This window comes from Melanotaenia boesemani, chromosome 24, assembly GCF_017639745.1.
Source record: "Melanotaenia boesemani isolate fMelBoe1 chromosome 24, fMelBoe1.pri, whole genome shotgun sequence".
Classification (NCBI taxonomy): Eukaryota; Metazoa; Chordata; class Actinopteri; order Atheriniformes; family Melanotaeniidae; genus Melanotaenia; species Melanotaenia boesemani.
Genome location: NC_055705.1, coordinates 23,083,401 through 23,102,915, shown reverse-complemented (window position 1 = coordinate 23,102,915; position 19,515 = coordinate 23,083,401). Strand labels below are relative to the sequence as shown.

At 41.0% G+C, this 19,515-nt stretch overlaps 1 protein-coding gene across 3 annotated transcripts; it reads right to left on the bottom strand.

The window, feature by feature from the left end:
- Window positions 1–1,685: 1,685 nt before the first annotated feature.
- LOC121635911 (cordon-bleu protein-like 1) lies at window positions 1,686–14,583 on the bottom strand. Of its 3 annotated transcripts, none has more exons than XM_041979324.1 (10): window positions 14,494–14,583; window positions 11,049–11,196; window positions 10,753–10,954; window positions 10,410–10,662; window positions 9,303–9,344; window positions 9,151–9,227; window positions 8,885–9,079; window positions 8,339–8,438; window positions 4,053–5,318; window positions 1,686–2,428 (listed from the first exon to the last, which is right to left on the bottom strand). In XM_041979324.1, exons 1-10 carry the CDS (start codon window positions 14,501–14,503, stop codon window positions 2,421–2,423), a joined length of 2,301 nt encoding a protein of 766 aa, XP_041835258.1. In that variant the 5' UTR covers window positions 14,504–14,583; the 3' UTR covers window positions 1,686–2,420. The 3 variants fall into 3 exon arrangements, with proteins under 3 accessions (XP_041835258.1, XP_041835257.1, XP_041835259.1); XM_041979323.1 differs by having other exon boundaries at window positions 1,688–2,428; window positions 9,303–9,347; XM_041979325.1 differs by lacking the exon at window positions 14,494–14,583 and adding an exon at window positions 13,644–13,777 and having other exon boundaries at window positions 1,723–2,428; window positions 9,303–9,347; window positions 11,049–11,142.
- Window positions 14,584–19,515: the final 4,932 nt, after the last annotated feature.

Sequence of the window (19,515 nt, the reverse complement as noted above, 5' to 3'; positions counted from 1 at the left end):
TGACTGCTACAACCTACACACTCACTACTACACACTGACTGCTACAAACTACACACTCACTACTACACACTGACTGCTACAAACTACACACTCACTACTACACACTGACTGCTACAACCTACACACTCACTACTACACACTGACTGCTACAACCTACACACTCACTGCTACACACTCACTGCTACACACTACTACATACTCACACAGGTGGGCGGGGCTGGATATTGGGTGGGGTTGGGCATCCCACAGGTGTGGTTAATTCTTGGGAGGAGTCGGACGTCAGATGAGCAGTAGCGTTCACTGACAAACATCACCACCTTCTGGTTGAACCACAATGAAACTGGCATTAAAGTTAAAATATGAACATGTGAAAAAGTTAGAGCTGCCAAAAATAATGCGTTAACAGCTGTAACTAATTTTTGTAATTAATTCGATTAATATTTTTAATGCAATTAATGCTTGCGTGGAATGAAAAGCCCCATACATCCGTCATTTCTCGGGACGTGGAGAGACGAGGTAGAAAAGATGAGCCGGCTGGCTCTGTGGATGGATTTAAGAATAAACACAACATTAATGGAACAACACATGGGCGGGGCCTCCACGGAGGATATAATATTTATATATATATATATATATATATATAGTAGTGTGTAGCTCTGTAATAGAAAGCTTACCCTTTAGATGATCTACAGAAGTTTTCCAGCATTTCTATCCCGTCCAGGAGGTTTACAATCCAGCCACTAAATGTAGTTTTATTCAGAGACTCTATCTGGTAAATCCACAATGATCCATGATAACAGCATTATTTATCACATTTCACCATAAAAACATCACCATCACTACTATGTTGCTAAGAGACCTCTATTTAGACCTGGACATGATGATGAAGCCACTTCCTGTCAGACTTTCCACCAATCAGAGAGCTTAGATTGAGGGTAACGTCCAATCAGGAGCAGCCAAAGATCAACCAGTGAGCAGAAAGTTCTATGTGTGTGTGAAAAGAAGAAAAGTCTGAGTTTCTTTTGGAGTTACTTCTCAGTTGTTGCAGGCTTTTATTTGTGTGTTAATTCTGTACAATCTGAGGTTTAAACACAAACATCTTTTCATTAATTAAATTCAAGAAGTTGAAAATTTTCCCTGATTCTGGTTGCAGCTTGCCATTAAGGGTGATGTTGAGTCTTGAAGCCACACCAGTTGAGTCTTATACCATGTGAACAGTTTTGGTCCATTAGGTTAAGTTCACTCATGAAGAAAATATGGAATAATTTCTGAACCATAAATGCACATGAGAGGGTAGCATTTCATGTTACAGCGAGTTAAAAATCCAACTTTTTTCGTCTGCATCATCATGAATGTCGGTGGTCAGATTGAGATTCAACATTTCCCTGAAAAAGAAAGATAATGCAAAAGTTGCCACTTAGGCTGGATCTCAGTGCTGCGAGCAGGAAGAGCTTCACTCCGCTGCATTCTGCTCAAGGCCTTTCTTTTCTATTTATTTCTATAGAAACGTCCAACGTGGCTTTGTCCCTCAGGGGTGGTAATGGCATTCTCCATGACAACGGCAGCGTGACACGACTGTGCCCTTGAGAGCCAGGAGCCCCCTCAGGGGGGAGAACCACGGAAACACGACAGGGTCAATGGACCCCTTCCCCCTCGGTATGGCTCCGTTGAAGACACAGCAGTGTGCATGTGAGGAAATGTTTAGCATAAAACTGAAGCAGCCAACAATTTATTGAGTTTATCAGTTTTATTGCTGCAAATGGAGGATATTCTTACAGATATATTAAATAATGCATGAATGGTGTTTACATTTGTGCATTTTTTATTTCCTGGCTGCTTACAGGAATCATCTTCAGAGACTTGGAGATAATGACTTGAACAACAATGGTTCACATATTTCATAAAATATGTACCAATATATTACTAATACTGACATATGCATCATATATATATATATATATATATATATATATATAGAGTCCTGACAAACTGTCAGGATTAAAGGAGCAACACTCTTCTGCCCCCTGCTGGCTGAACACTGAACCAGCTCCGCGTCTAGACTGCTGCTGTCTGGAAGGGTTAAAACCTGCTTCCAGAGTGAAGAAAAATACCAGCAAACATAAAACAGATCTGCAAAAACTCTTGTTTAAAATAAACACTGAAAACTGTGACGTCTCTCTTGGCACACGCTGAAAGGAAATGTAAATGGAAGTGAAGGAAAACAGGATCTTGTCACTTCAACAAGTCGCGTCCTGCCGCGTTTGGCATTCTCCACAACACAAAATGTTTTGTTTCCGCTTGTGAATCTTCAGTCTGAGACAAAAATCAAACGTAGCTCCGAAAAACTCAGGAAGAAAGAGAAAGAAAAACGAGGCCAGTTGCTGAGCCTGGTCTCCAAAGTTGGAGCCCAATCTTGACGGTCAGGCACCTGTGGAGGAAACAAACATACCTGTCGTCATGGCTTACACTACACACAGCCGTTAGAGAAGCCTACATTTACATTTATTTTACTATGTTAATATCTGAATTCATATATTCTGATCAAACTGTTAAGTTTGTGGTGTCTTGACATTTTTTGCTTTGTATTTTTCAGACTTTGATGTTTTTTACTTCTACTGAAGTATCTTACTAAGCACCTTCCTGGGTATCGGTACAGAGTTGGAAATTTTAGTCCATGTCTTTCCTCCTTAAACACACCTGAACCTGAGTAAACTTCTGCTTTTATTGAGGTTCTCACACTAATGATGATAAAGTCTGTTTGATGAGCACCCGGCTGATATCGTTTTCCTCCCAACGTTCACGCTGGCCATGTTCCTTTAACTTGTTCTACATCGTCAGATAAGTACTAAATAAATAAATTAATAAACATGTGGGGAAAGTATTTTAAGAGCTATACTGTTATCTAAAATGACGGAATATAGAATACACATCAAAATACCACCTAACTAATATAAGTACACTACAGAATATCACAACAAGCAAAGTATAAATGCCGTATAAATAATAATTTATAAGTAAATTTCCACAAAATTTACCTCCTAAGACCTGATTTTTAGTTTGGATTGCATTCCATGTTTCTTCCAACTACTTGGGGTCTGGACAAGCCAAGAGGGCCACATACATGTTAATGCCTATTAATGAAGCGTGTGGAGGAAAACATGTAGAAAGTTAAAGTTCTGCAACATGTTGTAGACTCTTAACCAGAGAACAGCTGCAGCTGCTAGTTCAAGGACTTAAAATGACTCTTTTACTTTACGTCTGTTTTTCTACTGTCTGGAATTGAAATGCAATTAAATGCATTTCCAGACATTAGTAGAGCTTCACTTTACAATATTAATACCTGTAACTGTTATTTCATTCAGTCTTTCACTAAAATCAACTTGCATAACAAAAATCTTTTGGGGCAAATATTGTTACATGATTAAAATGTGATTAATCAAGATTAATTAATTACAAAGCCTGTAATTAATTAGATAAATTGTAATAGAGTCTGACCGCTAATTAAAATTTATCAATAGATAAATTATAAATCAGATAAATCAGTTACAAAAAATAAAATAAAAATAAATAATTCAGTTTATATATTTCATATATCTACATCCACAAAAACAGTCTAGGTGTGATTATCCTTTTTCTCATAATCAGATAACTGCCATTGTCTAATAAAGCAGTGGTTCCCAACCTGGAGTTCCTAGACCCCTAAGGGGGTCCCCAAAAGAGTACAGGGGGACCACAGCTTTATGGTGGTTCCATGAAGTGGGTCATCAGGAAAAAATGTTTGGGAACCGCTGAGATAAAGGAAGTCAGATTATGCCGTCTACAAGGCGGCTGGAATTATGTGACATCTCCAGAAAGCGTGATCAGAGTTTTGGACGTAAACGGGCTCATTTCATTCTGGTCTCGACATGAACAGGAAAGCCAGCGCAATAATGGCGAAGGATCTACTTCCTGTTGCCTGGATTCGTCTGTAAACAAACCGACTCTGTTCTACTGGAGGAGGAGTTTCTGAGCTCAGTTTACTGTGACCACAACATTTAAGCTACAGAACTCACCGTACTGGTATGTGGATCTGGGTGGCGATGGGAGCGTGTGGTGTGGACTGCCGGAGACCTGAGGCCTTAAATCTTTACCGAGGCTGTGGAGGCGAGATCTCTGGACAGCCATGGCCACTGCCAGTGCGAATCTCGATGGGGCCACGTTGGTCCTGTCCAGAGACTGCTCAGGTACAGCTGAGGTAGATTCAGTTTTCTGAGCCTCGCTGAATGCCGTAGCATGGGGGTCTGAGGTAGGACGGTCGGGCTGAAAAGATGCCTGGATGGAGGCTGCAGAGTTGTTTCCATCTTTCTCTGTAACGTCCAGGTCTTCTGTAAAGAAGACAGGTGGAGGAGGGGGAGGAAAGTTTACCTCCTCCTCCTCCTCCTCCTCATGCTTCTCTTCTTCCTCGTCTTTCTTCCCATCAGAGCTACAGGGGTCCAGGTCTGCTGTGGGACTTTGGATAAACTCTGTTGGACCTTCTAAGGCAACGTCACTCTCAGGGTTCACATCTTCACGGCAGTGGGACTGTGCAGCCGGCATCTCCTCAGATGATTCTCCATCGTCGCTCCGTTTCCTCCCAGCATCTCTAACCTGAAAGAGAGGTGGTCCTGGACCGTTCCGACTGGCTGGATGAAGCAGAGGTGGAGGAGAAGCTACATCTTCATCCTGCTGAGAAGAATCTGGACTGTGAAGCCTAGTTTCGCTCTCTGATCCATCTGGAGAACACAGATCTTCCTCTGTCTGATCATTCCCAACATCAGGAAAAGCTGTGCTTTCAGGATCTTCTGCTGATATCTGATACTGGTCTGGATCATCCACCATCAGCTCTGGATCATCCACCATCAGCTCTGGATCACAGGAGCTCAGATGCTTTGATGGAACCACTTTGAAGGTAGTTATTCCACTTCTTTCTACTGGATCCTCCCACTTGTTCCCAGTCGGGGAACGAGTGCTGGATATGAGAGCAGACTCAAGGCCGTTATCCAGACACTCTGGAGACATGGACACACAAGAGGAGACGTGGAATTTAGGGAAGGCAGCGGAGTTCCTCAGACGTTTGGCCAGCGCTCCTTTGGAGACTGAAGATGTAAGGACTTTGGCGAGAGCAGAGCGGGCGTCGGAGAAGTCTCTTCTTCGGAAAGAAGGCAGACGGGGATCAGGTACTTCCTGAAGATAAGTCGGCGATGGCCGTGGGGACTGAAGAGGATGGGGTGATGAAGACGAGGCCGACAGGTTGACGGAGTCGTCGGTTTCTCTCAGCTCCTCCAGAGTTTTCAGAGAGTCTGCAGCAAACAGAAACAGTTTCAATCTGAATGAGCTCATTTAAATAAATATCTTTACCTTAAAAATAAAGAAAAATAATCATTTTCAATAACCTAAAACAAAAAATTTACAATTTACAAAACTGTAATTCTATTTTTCTCCATTACTAATCCTTGAGATATGACAGTGGTCATCAACCTCGGTCCTGGAGGTTCACCATCCTGCTGCAACACACCGATTCAAACCAATGGCTCATTAGCAGGCTGGTGTAGAAGCAGCTTTTCATTTTTCATCAGGTGTTGTTCCAGGACAACATTAAAACCTGCAGGATGGTGGATCTTCAGGAACGGAGCTGAACCAGACCCGAGTCCAACTATGGCAAACTGAACAAACTGAAGAAGGTTTTCAGGTACACAAGTATGTACAAGCTTCATGGTTCACACAGCCTGCCAGGACAAACTAATAATAAATAAATTAAATAATAAATAAAACAAGACAATTAGATGAGAAGTTCTGCAGAACTCTGATAAACTTTATACCAACCAGCCCTTCAGTGAAGCACGGTGGTGGAAGCATCATGCTATAAATACCATGGAAACACAACAAATGAATCTTTTACAGCTCATATCCAGCAACTAATAAAACTCTAAAGCTAAAATTAGGTTTTAATTTAATAATCATGCTGTGTGATTCTGTTATGATGGGATGTCCCGTTCTGGTCCTCCGAGGCCAAAGTCAACATGCCCGACTCAAATTAACATGCTTGGTCAGAACTTGGGTCATTTTTTTATTTATTCTGAGCATTTTAATTAAAGTATTTGCCACTTACAAAGTAAACATATGCAGTTTTTTCTTTTTTTTTAAAGAGGACGTTTTGCAGAGAGAATCCGATAAACACGTCTAGCTGTTAGAAACTGGGAAAAAAATAACTTCCTCTACGAAGTGAGCCATACATTTATTTTAAATTTGCTTCATTTTTCTAATATTTGACTTAAAAAAAAAACTCAAGGGAATGATGAAGATTTTAATATAAATACAAACATTAAAATAGTTTATTTATGAGACGAAATCTCATCTCAAACTCAAAACTGCACATAAACCCAACGTCTTATATATAAAAGAATTAAGATATAAAAGACAATTACGTTAAAAATAAAAATAAAGTAGGGAATAGGAAAGACATCAGACACGTAGAAAAGAAGAGAGAATATTCATCAATCTGGCTTTTGAATAAAAAGGCACAATAATTAGTTTATAAAACCCATTAAGAGGAAAAAACACAAACAGGACAAAAACTTTAAGAGACTTTAACAAAAAACTGAAGAAAGAAGCCAGCAGACAAATTATAAACAGTACAGATATGCAGCCGGCAGACGGGACGAGGAAGAGGAAGCCGACGCAGGAGGAGGAAGAGGGATGGTGGAAGGAGAGGGAAAGGAGACAGCAGCCATCATTCACGCCCTCCAGACGACAGAGTCTGTAAGTGGTAAGAAAAACACAACAGCTTGCCTTCAGTGTAGAGCAGAGGTGTTAAACATACGGCCCGGGGGCCAAAACCGGCCCACCAGAGAGACTAATCAGGCCCGCAGGACAAATTTAATGAAGTCCGTCTTTTCCATGTGAGGCAGCATTTTTTATGTAAAACGTTTCCAGGGCAGGAGGAGAACTCGTTCCATCTTTCTGACCTAACAGATGCATGAGGTGAGTCAGTCCAGGCCAGGATGACTACACACATGTGGAAATGTACACGTATGTACATTTAAAATAACTTCTACATCTGGAAAAGTTACTCTGCTCAGCATGTGGAATTCTGGATTTTTCCCTTCCAGATGCTTGAGATGAATGTTTTGTAATCTTTGTAGATAAGTTGTGATCTGTACGTTATAGTTCATGTGCAAATGTGTAAATATCTCAAATAAATAAAAACAGGTTAACATTTATTCCATAAAGTCATAAATAAATAAACATTTTAATATAAATAAAATAATAACATAAATATACACAAAAATATTTAAATGTGTCACAAGTTAAAACTTCACTATTTTTCTCAATAAAAAACTTTCATTAGTCCCTCAGTGGATAAATTTCTTTGTCACAATAGAAATTATTTTATTTCAAGTTGTTCATAGTTTTCAAAGAGGTTCATTAAACATCTTGTAGAGTTTTTTATATTTATAGGTTATCGTGCTGTCATTTTACCAGTCTAACCCACTGGAGACCAGGTGATGTATGTGGCTCTTTAGCTAACGTGATATTGACACCCCTGATGTGGATGTTTCCAAACTGGACCCAGACATGAAGCTTCCAGGCAGTCACGCCTCTGAAAGCTGATGCACTGCATTCTTTCGGCCCATCATAGGTGGGAGTGGGAGACCTGGAGTAGGTTTCTAGATCATTAAGTCTCTGCTGGGAGGTGTTTTTCCAGTCCAACATGGACACCAGCTCAGCAGTTTGTTCCGTTCTGTTTCATTAACTGGACCTCTGAAAGCTGACGTTCTCTCAGGTCCTGGTTCTAATAACAAAATGTCTGTTGTCCTGCAGTCAGCCATGCAGGGAGAGCCTGGACCCAGAGAGAGGATGAGGGGGAATGACAGCTGGGACAACAGAGGATTTATCCTGGAGCAGGCTGAAGCCGGTATGATCCATGAACAAGGCACCGGGTTACTTTAAACTTCCTAAACAAGGTTAAACAGTTCGACTGATAAAAGTTGCCAAATCTGCTGCTTGATTCTATTTGTTCAGACATTTTAATCTTAATTTCTCTCTTGATCTTGTGTGGGTGACGGAGGCTGTGAGGATTTGGCAGATACAAGAACTCAGCTGGCTCTAAACCATCTGATCTTCACTGAAATGCTGGAAAAGGTCATCTGGGATCATTCTGGTGTGTTTCAGACAATGACCACTAGATGGCACAAAACCTCACATTTATGAGTTTTATGGTATGTTATGGTTATTATAACATGGCGATAAAAGGTCTTTTTTTAATTTTTTGGTACAATGTTGATCACAAAGCAGAGCTGTCATGTAATAAAAACTTTACCTCCAACATCAGCGTCATTCCTCACATCCTGGAGGGTGTTTGTACCGGGAGGAGGTGGGGCCCTCCTCTTGGTACTTCTTAATGTAGATCCTCCTGATCTCTGCAAAAACAAGACTTTATGAGAGGGGGATGTTCCTTTTTATTCTCAATTTAAAATAAACAAATAAATAAACACACAGCATAAAAATAAATATTTAAAAAAAGACTGAAATAGATTTTAAAAAATATAATATAAAAAAGCTCACTGTAAAAGCATGAAACAAAAATAAAATAGATTAGTAAAAAACGGTGAAATAGAATAAAACTAAGAAAAACGATAAAATGAAAAAAGACTAAACAAAAGATAAAACAAAAACAGAACAAAATAAAATAGCAGAAAACAAAATTTAAAAACAAAATAAAACAAACAGCAAGAATAAAAAAGTAAAAAATAAAACTAGAAAAAAAAAAATCATAAAAAGTAAATAAAACAAAACTAAATAAAATTAAAATGTCAAACCAAACATAATAAAAAAAAAGAAAATAAAATAAAATCCAGCCTTTCACCTGCGCTCCTTCCACATGGCCGGTGCTCAGGTGGTTCGGGACCCTCAGCGAGGCCCCCACCGGCGGCGGGGGGGCTCTCCTCTTCGTGTGAAGATCTGCAGGCAGGGTGTTTGCGGTGGAAATGCTCTCTGAGCTTACAACTCCCCACACTTGTTTGCTGAGACCAGGAGAAGATGGAGCACTCGCTGCAACGTGCTACCAGATTCAGAAAAATTCAAGTTTGGGTCACGTTACAAAACATTTACATCCAAGTCAGGATGACGTACCGCTTCCTGTTTCTTCTTCCTTCTTCTAAACAAGCTGAAGAATCCTCTTTTAGTTTGCTTCTTCTCCTTCGGCAGCTCTACGCGACGGCAACAGCTCTCATCAGTGAATGAAACACAGAAATGCTGCATGCTGAGCTTTGTTTTACTGGTACCTGGTAGTGGAGGTGGCGAGATGACTTCTGCTGGTGTGGCAGCTGCTGCAGACAGAAACCAGCACAGGTTAGCCTGTTCTGACTGAAATATCCTAATCATGTTAAATACAGAAGACTTTATTCAGCGTTTTAAAACAAAAAGCAGGCGGGACACGCTGCAGCTTTAAGAACAAAGTTCCCTCTGCTGTCAGAAACTGGTCTAAAGATCACACAGATCCCCCTAAACATTGAAAACCTTAATCACACGAGCATCCCAGAGGAGCCCTGCTCGACTCAGATCAGGTGACTGGAGGCATCCGGCAGGAGGCGTAAACTTTGGTTGGATCATTGACCAGTTTTAAACAGCCTGAAGTGGGTCAAAAACTGAAACACCAGCAGCAGCCGGAGACATCATCACCAGGCTGGTTAGATTTATCCCACTAACAGCACTGGGAGCTCGGCCTGAGAGAAAACCTCTGAGATTTTTTTGACACTTCCGTCCAGCGTTACCACGAGGTGACGTAAACATGAACTGCTCTATTTTCTAACACTGAGATGTGACCGGCTTCATGATGCAGCCTGAGGCCAAAAAACCGGAGGTTTCCTCTAGAACAGGTTTCTACTACACAGTGATGTTTCCACCACAGCTCCTCATTTCTGCATCTCACATCCAGGTGATCCCACTCCAACCATGTAGGACAACACGTGTCTTCATCCAGCTGGAAATCAGACAGAAATCCTGCCTCATAAACTCTTCCAGGGATGCTGAGAACTTCATGTCCATCAGGCAGACGCAGCTGAACAAGCTGAATCCAGAGTTGTGTTACAGCTTAAAATGGATCCAGAGTTCTTTTAGTAGTAGTACCGGATACAAGGATGGACAATAAAAGGTAAAGTTCTGGAGATAACAACTTCCATCTTTTCACATCTTATATTTGGGCCTGAAGCCACAGATGGTTAGTAGCTAGTGAGAAAGGCCTTAGGAGGACTGGATTAACATGCTGCATGATATTCGTCATGTTAGCAGTTATAGGATTTACTTTCCCTTCTGGGAATATCTGGGATTGCAGATTTCTTTCCTCAAGTCTTTAAAACCACCTTTACCAACGTGGAATCAGAAGAACACACCTGCTGCAGACGTCTTGACTCTGTGGTCGCTGGTGTCTTCGGCGAACACCTCCCTCAGTCCGTGGTCATTTAAGGTCTTTGACAGGTCGAGTTTCTCTCTGGACTGCGCGTCTCGCAGTAAGATGGTTGTTTCTATGTTGAACTCACACTTCTCACACACCACTGGCAGCAGCATCTGCAGAGGCAGCCTGGGATTCACCCTCACCACCGTCTTATGGGACGTATTGTAGTTAATCAGCAGACGCACCGTCGCCTGCAGACACAACGTACATCAGCTCATATTCTCCATAATTTTTTTTTTTTCCCTCTTTCTCTTATTTAGTTACTGCTCTTCTCGTTCTACCTCAGGCATGTACAGCCTCTTCGTTTTTTCCTCGATCCCTCTGGGCTTCAGCACAATCTTGTCGGCGTCCAGCAGGCCGACAGGAGAGTTCGGTTTGAAGCTGATGTTGTTCTTGTTGGGCGAGAGAAACTCAACAGTGTAGTCAGAAGGATTCAGGTGGTAACTCGCACACAGCGTCACCAGAAAGTCCATGACCGGTTTACTGAAGGAAAGACATCGTTTTATTGTACATAACAAGTGTATTTTCTATGCTTAGTGAAAGGTTTGTCTAGAAAGCAGCAGATGCGTTTAAGTACCTTCCATGCACGGTGGCATTTTCCTCCAGACCTCCCGGGAGGACCACACTCAGAGAGTAATCTCTCTCCAGTGGATTCACCTGCCCGTCCATCTCTGTGGGCATCAAGGACACTTCCGGGGTCATCCAAGATAAATCAGGTAAATCTCCTGAAAGACATATTCCTGGCTATTACCACTGACACGTGTGAGTCCAAAGAGATCTCATTTATTGATTGATTGAAGTTTATTTGAACATAATGACACAAACAAAAATAAAATAAAATACATGATCAAAAAATAAAACACAAAAAGTTCAAAAGGAGTGGGTGGAAGCACAAGCTTATATGATCCCTAATTCCTAAACAAAGAATTTATTTACTGAAAAACAATCTTATTAATGATAAAATAGAAATGTTTTGAAAGAGGCCCCTGAAACAATCCAGCACTTCCCAGCTGGGTGCAAGATCCTGGCCGGCAAAAAATACAGGGAACGCCACCAAGTAGCCGGCATAGTGCACAGAAACAGAAGATAGACTGGAGACCCCAAGGTCACCATAGAAAAACACCTCCCAAGGTGTTTTCCCATCAGGACAATAGATCATTGGCTGTTTGTTTTAAGAGTTTTTCTTCAGTTTTTTTTACACTTTTTTCCTGTCACTGCCATTTTTTTGCACTTCCGCATATGCTTCATATTTTACTGCTGGAGGTTGCCGCTTGGTTAAAACACCCCCATTCTCCATGGAGGTAACGTCCATTAATGCAGTTTATTCTCAAGTCCATCCATAAAACCAGCCGGCTGATCTCTTCCATCTTTCCTCTCCATGTGCCGTCATGACAGAGAAGTGATGGGTGTACGGGGCTCGTCATGCCACGCATGCGTTAATTGCGTTTAAAATATAAAAAAAAAATAAAATGAATATTTTTTTAAAAACATATTTAAAAAAAAATCAAACATAGCGCTTGTTTAGACTCTTTGCTCATAACACAACTTGGTTTTGTGAGAGTTCATGCGAGCTTTTGACTAATGTTAATGAAGTGTGTGTTGGCTGGCCCAGTGCATGCAAACTCCTAAACATCTACAGCTTAGTGATGGCCAGCGAACATGACCCAGCAGCAGCATGTGGAATTCAGCCATTTATGTTTGAACCAGACTCCGAGTCTGAGAGTGAAGATACCGAGATGGTGGGAGAAGCACGTTTACAACTAAATGTTAACAAAAATTTACATAGCAGAGCGATTCACCCCCGTTAAAAGAAAGAAAACACGGGGCTCATTTGTACTTTGCAGGGGTTAAACTTTTAGGCTCGTCCAAGCGGCAACCTCCGCCGGTAAAATGTGAAGCCTATGCGGAAATGCAACAACCTGCAGTTCACCTCCCAGCTACTAGGGGCTCCAAAACAGAGCAAATCCCCATAAACTCCCATGTTTAAAAGACCAACTTCACAGCAGAAATAAACATGTTTAAAGCCTCGTACAAGATTTTAGGATTAATAGGTCAAGCTTACTTTAATGAAAACTGTGAGGGGGGTGAATTTTTTTCTAACTCATCCATTTGGATGTTATTTAATCTTGAAATTTGGCATAATTAGGGGCGTGTCCTTTTGACTGGCAGGTATCCGCGGAAAGAAAGGAGCCTGCAGCATAACTGCAGTTTTTAACCGGCTAACAGCGTGCCTTAGCTTTAGCCCGCCTACCTCTGTTAGCTGGTTAGCTACTGATGCTTGGGGTTAGCTCAGGTAGCTCTTAGCTACCAGCAGCTGGGAGTTAGATGGTTGTCAATCATCCACCCCCACCTTCACAGTCCTCCTCTCAGCTCCACCTCTTTGCCCATTTTTGGATTTTCCGGGACCAACAACACTGTGACGCTACCAAGATGGCGACGGTGGGAACCGCCCAATGAGCTTCACTTTTGCTCTTCAGAAACCTATGGGTGACGTCACGGAGGCTCCGCCCATCTTTTATATACAGTTTATGGGCTCCTTCCTTAGCTGCGTCAGCCGTAAATGACTTTATATCATTACATCATATTATTCGGGCTGTCTTATTCCTGTGATGACGAAATCACAGGAGCAAATTAAAATCACAGGTTTGCAGAATTTACCTTTTCTGCTGTGAACAAAAGTCCCTGACAGAAAAACTCCACCATCTTCAAAAGAAAGACTTTAGAAAGAAAGTTAACGCTTCGCTCCAACACCATGTTTTAACTTGAAAAAGAGCCATTTCCGGGTGATGACTCCTTTAACGCAATTAATTACACAAATTAATTAACGTCGTTTAGGTGTTATTTTTGACAGGCCTAATACATACACATATCATATGTTAAAGTATTAATTCAGGGGGGAAAAAAAACTCTTTTTCGGGTAAATTTCTCCTGTTAATCAAGGAAAAACAAAATAACTTTAATGAAAATAGAAATGAATAAAAGAATAAAAGAAATAAAATAAAAAGAATTAACTTAGAAAAGCCCAACAGAACCCACATTCATGCAGAGATGAGTCTGACTGACATAAAAACATTATCCTGTTTAAATGTCACTGATCTTTAGTGTCGATATTTATTAACCATGTTTCAGGAATTTAATATAAATTTAATCTGTTAATTCCAAGTAAAATTACCTGATAATGTTCCAGAAACATTCAACAGGTTCAGTCCAACTTCTCCATGAACACCAGGCGCTGACGAGCTGCTGCAGACGTTAATGGACGGTTAGTTTAAATCCGTCCTCGCGCCCTCCGTGTTTCCCTCCTCCACCCTCCGTGTTTCCCTCCTCCACCTTCGCTCCTGTCTTTCTTTGTTTTTCTGCTCTGTTTTTATCGTTATTTGTGTCCCTGCTCAGGCGCAACCTCGTGAAACGTTTCGGGTGTATTTTGTGCCGGTGGTTCAGTGGAGCGTGTCCCCCTAAACAGCTGCGCGCGCGCCTCTGCTCCCTCTGCGCGGGCACGCGCCCTCACACATAGGTGACCGGTGCGCTGCCAAACTCAGCTAAATATTTACTGCAGTTTACACCGAGTTCAATCCCTTTTTTCTCTAATTTACAGATATTTAAACAAACGCTGCGTTTTGTAGCTGATCTATATTCTTAATTTAATTAATTTCCCATAGAAATAATGATAATATAAATAAAAATCTTTATTTATCTAACTATTCACATGGTTTATTTTTCCTTAAACATTCCAGTCTCTTACATTAAACTACCCAAAATATGATCAATTAATTTATAAAACTGATGTTATAAAAAGCACATAAATAATTTGAAAGCAGTGATTTAACATTCTGTCAAAGACAAGATAACTGAGCTTGACTGTCTTCAGCCATATTGCTCAAGCAGTAATGCCAGCTTCTAAATAAGCTTACTGTTTCTTGAGTAAGTGGGATTAGTGCTTTCTGAAGGCTGGTTCTCCACGTTACTACATTCAGGATTATCTACAGTCAGTTATGCATTTATCAGCAGTTCTTTCGTCTTACCTGAGTCCATAGATGGTTCCCATTGTTTTGTACCCTTCTCTTCTGTGTTATTAGGTGGCTTGATGACAGACAAAGGGGAAGATTGAGGGAATTCTGTTGCCTGTAATCCCTGTTTAGCAGACAAGCCTGCCACACCTATAGGTCCTGCCCTAGTCACGTGACAGCACTTTGCATGTCTGTGCTACCATGTGCTGTGTGGGTGGTGGTGAGGGGCATCTGCATGGGCATGTACCTGGTAACCCGGAGAACCAGTCTGCAGGGTTAAAGCTAGTTCTTGTAACTACATAAATGCTAAAAAGTTATACCAATCAATCTGTACAGGTCTCTAATCTGCATAAGCTACTGATCCCTTCTATAGGATCGGGCTAAATTATTGCTGATCAGCTTCCATTACACCACATAGCTGGATGGTACGCTACACCATCTTACAAGGATCAAAACCTCGATGATAATCATGCTCAGGATTCTCTGTGTGAGAAGAAATAGTTTAAAACAGCAGTAAGTAGAACAAACGGGCCCACAAGGTTAAAATGTAAAACATCTCCAAGGCAGAAGGAGAACTTGTTCTTTCTGACTTAACAGTTCAGGTCAGGATTACTACACACATGTGGAAATGTACACGTATAATAACTTCTAGATCTGGAAGAGTTACTCTGATCATCAAGTGGAATATTGGATTTTTCACTTCCAGATACCTGGAATTAAATGTTTGCTGGTTTTATGGATCCATGCTGACCTGGAAGTTGTTATGGGTGTGTAAACATGTAAATATGTCAAATATAGGATATCAATAAAAATAAAGTAAACTTAAAAAATAAATAAATATGAATATATATAAATGAAAATATAAAGATAATATATATATATATCAATACGATATAAAAAAGTATATAAAATGTGAAAAAAATTAAAAATGAAAAACTCTAAAATTTATCTTTTTTATTGATAAATCACTTTTTGTGTTTTTCATTTTTAATTTGATGTTTACTTTCATTTTTAATTTTTTTCACATTATATATATTTTTTTAAACTTTGTATATACAAATATTTGTAAATTCATGTATAGATACACATTTCTTTGTCTACAATATAAACAATAAAATATGTTGAAAATGAGTAAAATATAATCTACACTTAAATAAAAAAAGTGAATGAAGAAATATGAAAAGTAAAATGTAAAAAAGACATTAAAGTAAACATAAAATTTTAAAAAGTGTTTTAAAAAATGTATAAAATGGCAAAAATATTTCAAATAAAAATAAACACAATAAACAAAAAAATACAACAATTAATTTTACAATTTACATATAGAAATATTTTATATATGAAATATAAATAATAAAGTATTTGAAAGAATAAGTACAGTAAAATTATTAAATAGAAAATAATAAATATAAATAAGTACATATAGAAAAATATCTAAAATAGTAATATAATATATAATAGAATAAAAAATTTTAATGTTAAAATTCTAAGAATTTAAAAAAAAAATCATATAAAAACATAAAATTAAAAAAATTGATAAGAATAATACCATAGGTCAAACTTTTGTGCAATTCTGGCCTTTCACTTTACCTCAGGAAGAAAAAATTGCTCAGATTTCCTTAAAATGGACGTTGCATCATTTCACACGACATGCAAAATAACAACACAGCTGATTGCCCAAAGGTAAAAAATTTAAAAGAGGACAAAAAGCAATAAAAGAGGCTTAGTCAGTCAGTAGATTTCACCTCATTGGAGAGAAAGAAGAAGATTCGGGTCTTCTTCAGCCTTACAGTTTTATTAAATTTAAAGAGACGCCAACACCGAGTAGGAGTAGCAGTCATTGTTCCAGAGTTCAGGTGAAAGATAAATGACGCTTTATCAGTTTACACAGCAGAAATGTTAACACTGTTATTATCAGCACAATGGAGAGACGGTCTGTTATCTGGTCAGATTCCACTTCATCATTGGTCAGCATACAGAAGTTTTTATAACATTATACAGGATTCAAATGATGGGATTAATGGGGATTTTTCTGTGGGTACCAGCTCATGGAGGTTAAAGGAAACAAAAAGACAGATAAGACAGCTGAAGAATCTTCAACTGATTTAACAGCTATACTAGTAGTTAAACAGTAATACATGGTATAAGAAAGAAGGAAAGATGGCAATACCAATGGCAAAAAGAGAGAAAAGGACAGTGGCTTCAGAATATTCACAGGACAGTTGGAAAAGTGAGGCAGATTCGGGGTAATAAAGGATAAAAAAGACTCAAGGCGGATTTATCCTCGCACGGCGACTGGGTCTGCATCACTGCCATAGGTCTTTTGGCAAAGACCAGAAAGAGGGCCCACATTACACCAATTTTAAAGTCTCTGCACTGGCTCCCCGTCAGCTTCAGAATTGATTTTAAGATTCTTTAATTGGTTTTTAAGTCTCTTAATGGTCTTAGCCCACCTTATTTATCTGATTTGCTTTTATCTTATGAGCCCACGAGACCCCTCAGGTCCTCTGGTACTGGCCTTTTAACTGTTCCCAGAGTAAAAACAAAAACCCACGGCGAGTCCTCCTTTTATTTCTACGGCCCTCGTATGTGGAACAGCCTGCCTGAGGACGTGAGGGGAGCACCTAGTGTGGATATTTTTAAAAACAGACTCAAGACCCACCTTTTTAGTTTAGCATTTTAATCATTACTTTTATTATTACTATTGTATTTATTCATTTCTTTAGTCTTAACACACAGACTGTATTCAGCTTCTATTTATTTATCATTTATGTATTTGTTTTATCATTCTGATTCTCTTATTTCACGGATTCTCTTATTTTATGGGTCTTAGCAATATTACTATTACTTTTATATCCAGGGTTGGTTTTTAGATTGTCTTAGATTTAGTTTTACAGTGTTTTATCTCAGTGTTTCCCCACATCACTAGACCCCAGAATTTACGACAGCGTTTCCTTGGTCCTTTTAACTTGCTTTTACCCTCTGTGATGTGTGTGTGTGTGTTTGACGGGGGGGGGGGGGGGGGGGGGGGGGGCTTGCTGCTATTGGGTTGGGGTTCTGGGGGATTTTACTATCTGTAAAGCACCTTGAGTTGCTATTTTTATGTATGAAAGGTGCTATATAAATAAAGTTTGATTTGATTTGATTTGATTTAGGCTCGGCGTAGCTCTGCAGAGGCTCAACGCGCACCTCTTCTGACGTGCACCCCTGCTACACAGCGGAAGTACTCCCTTGTGATTGGTCAGTTTGGGATCACGTGTTTTCAGATATCTGGATCTTCTCGCAGAATTTGTGTGGTAACTGATCACCACTTGGTGGTGAGCTGGTTCAGATGGTGGTGGATGACCTAAACATGTTGTGAGGGCCTGCTGGGAACATCTGGCAGAGTCACTGTCAGAAAGAGTTTCAACTCCCATCTCTGGCAGAGCTTCAACCATGTCCTGGGTGAGGCGGGGAACATTGAGCCTGAGTGGACTGTGTTGCATGCCTCTCTTGTTGAGGCGGCCAACTGGAGCTATGGCCGTAAGGTCGTTGGTGCCTGTTGCAGCAGAAATTCCTGAACTCGTCGGTGGACACCAGCAGTGAGGGACGTCGTCAAGCTAAAGAAAGAGTCGCATTGGGCCTTTTTGGTCCGTGGGACTCTGGAGGCAGATGATGGGTATTGGCAGGCTAAGCACAACATGACTTCCTCAGTAGCTCAGGTAAAAACTCGGGCATGGGAGGAGTTTGGAGAGGCCATGGAGAACGACTTCCAGACAACTTTTAGGAGAATCTGGTCCACCATCCGACAGCTCAAGAGGGGGAAGTAGTGCTCCATCAACACTATGTACAGTGGGGTTGGGGGCCTGCTGACCCCGACTTGGGACATTGTGGGTCAGTGGAGGGAATACTTTGAAGACCTCCTCAATCCCACAGACACGTCTTCCGAGGTGGAAACAGTTGGGGGACTCTGAGGCTGAGGTAGCCGAGGTGGTTAAAAAGCTCCTTGGTGGCAGGGCCTCGGGAGTGGATGAGGTCCCCCCAGAATTCATTCAGGCTCTGGATGCTGTAGGGCTGTCTCGGTTGACACACCTTTGCAGCATTGTGTAAAAATTGGGGGCAGTTCCCTTGGACTGGCAGACTGGGGTGGTGGTCCCCGTCTTCAAAAAGGGGGACCGGAGAGTGTGCTCCAACTACAGGGGGATCACACTCCTCAGCCTCCCTGGTAAGGTCTATTCAGGGGTCCTGGAGAGGAGGGTTCATTGGATGGTCGAACCTCGGATTGAGGAGGAGCAGTGTGGTTTTCGTAGATGTTGTGGAACAATTGACCAGGTCTTCTTCAGGGTCTTGGAGGGGGCATGGGAGTTTGCTCAACCAATCTACATGTGCTTTGTGGACTTTAAGAAGACCATGTCCCCTGGGGGCTCCTGTGGGGGTTGCTCCCGAAGTGTGGAGTACCGGACCACCTGGACCACCTTGTACAAGCTGTCTGGTCCCTGCATGACTCATGCCAGATCTTGGTCTGCAATGCCAGCAGTAAATCAGATTAAATTCCACAGTCGGATTCCTGGGTCTTCCCTGGGGTATCCTCCCTGGACAAGGCTGCCCTTTGTCACCGATTTTGTTTATGACTTTTATGGACAGTATTTCTAGATGCAGCCAAAGTGTTGAGGGGATCCGGATTGGTGGTCTTAGGCTTGGGTCTCTGCTTTTGCAGATGATGTGGTTCTGTTGGCTTCATCATCATCTTCAGTTCTTGCTAGAGCGATTCGCAGTCAAACGTGAAGCAGCTGGGATGAGAATCAATACCTTCAAATCTAAGACCATGGTCCTCCGCCAGAAAAGGGTGGAGTGTTTTCTCCAGGTCAGGAATGAGGTCCTCCCTCAAGTGGAGGAGTTCACATATCTCGGGGTCTTGTTCACGAGTGAAGGAAGGATGGAGCGGGAGATCAACAGGCGGATCGGTGCGGCATCTGCAGTGATGCGGACTCTGCATCGGTCAGTTGTGGTGAAGAAGGAGCTGAGCCAAAAGGCAAAGCTCTATATTTAACAGTCGAT

Coding starts and splice junctions, on each gene's coding strand:
- LOC121635911 (XM_041979323.1), bottom strand. Junction 10,663..10,752: donor AGAGGCTGTACATGCCTGAG/GTAGAACGAGAA, acceptor TTGTGTCTGCAG/GCGACGGTGCGTCTGCTGAT. Junction 8,439..8,884: donor GCCATGTGGAAGGAGCGCAG/GTGAAAGGCTGG, acceptor TTGTTTTTGCAG/AGATCAGGAGGATCTACATT.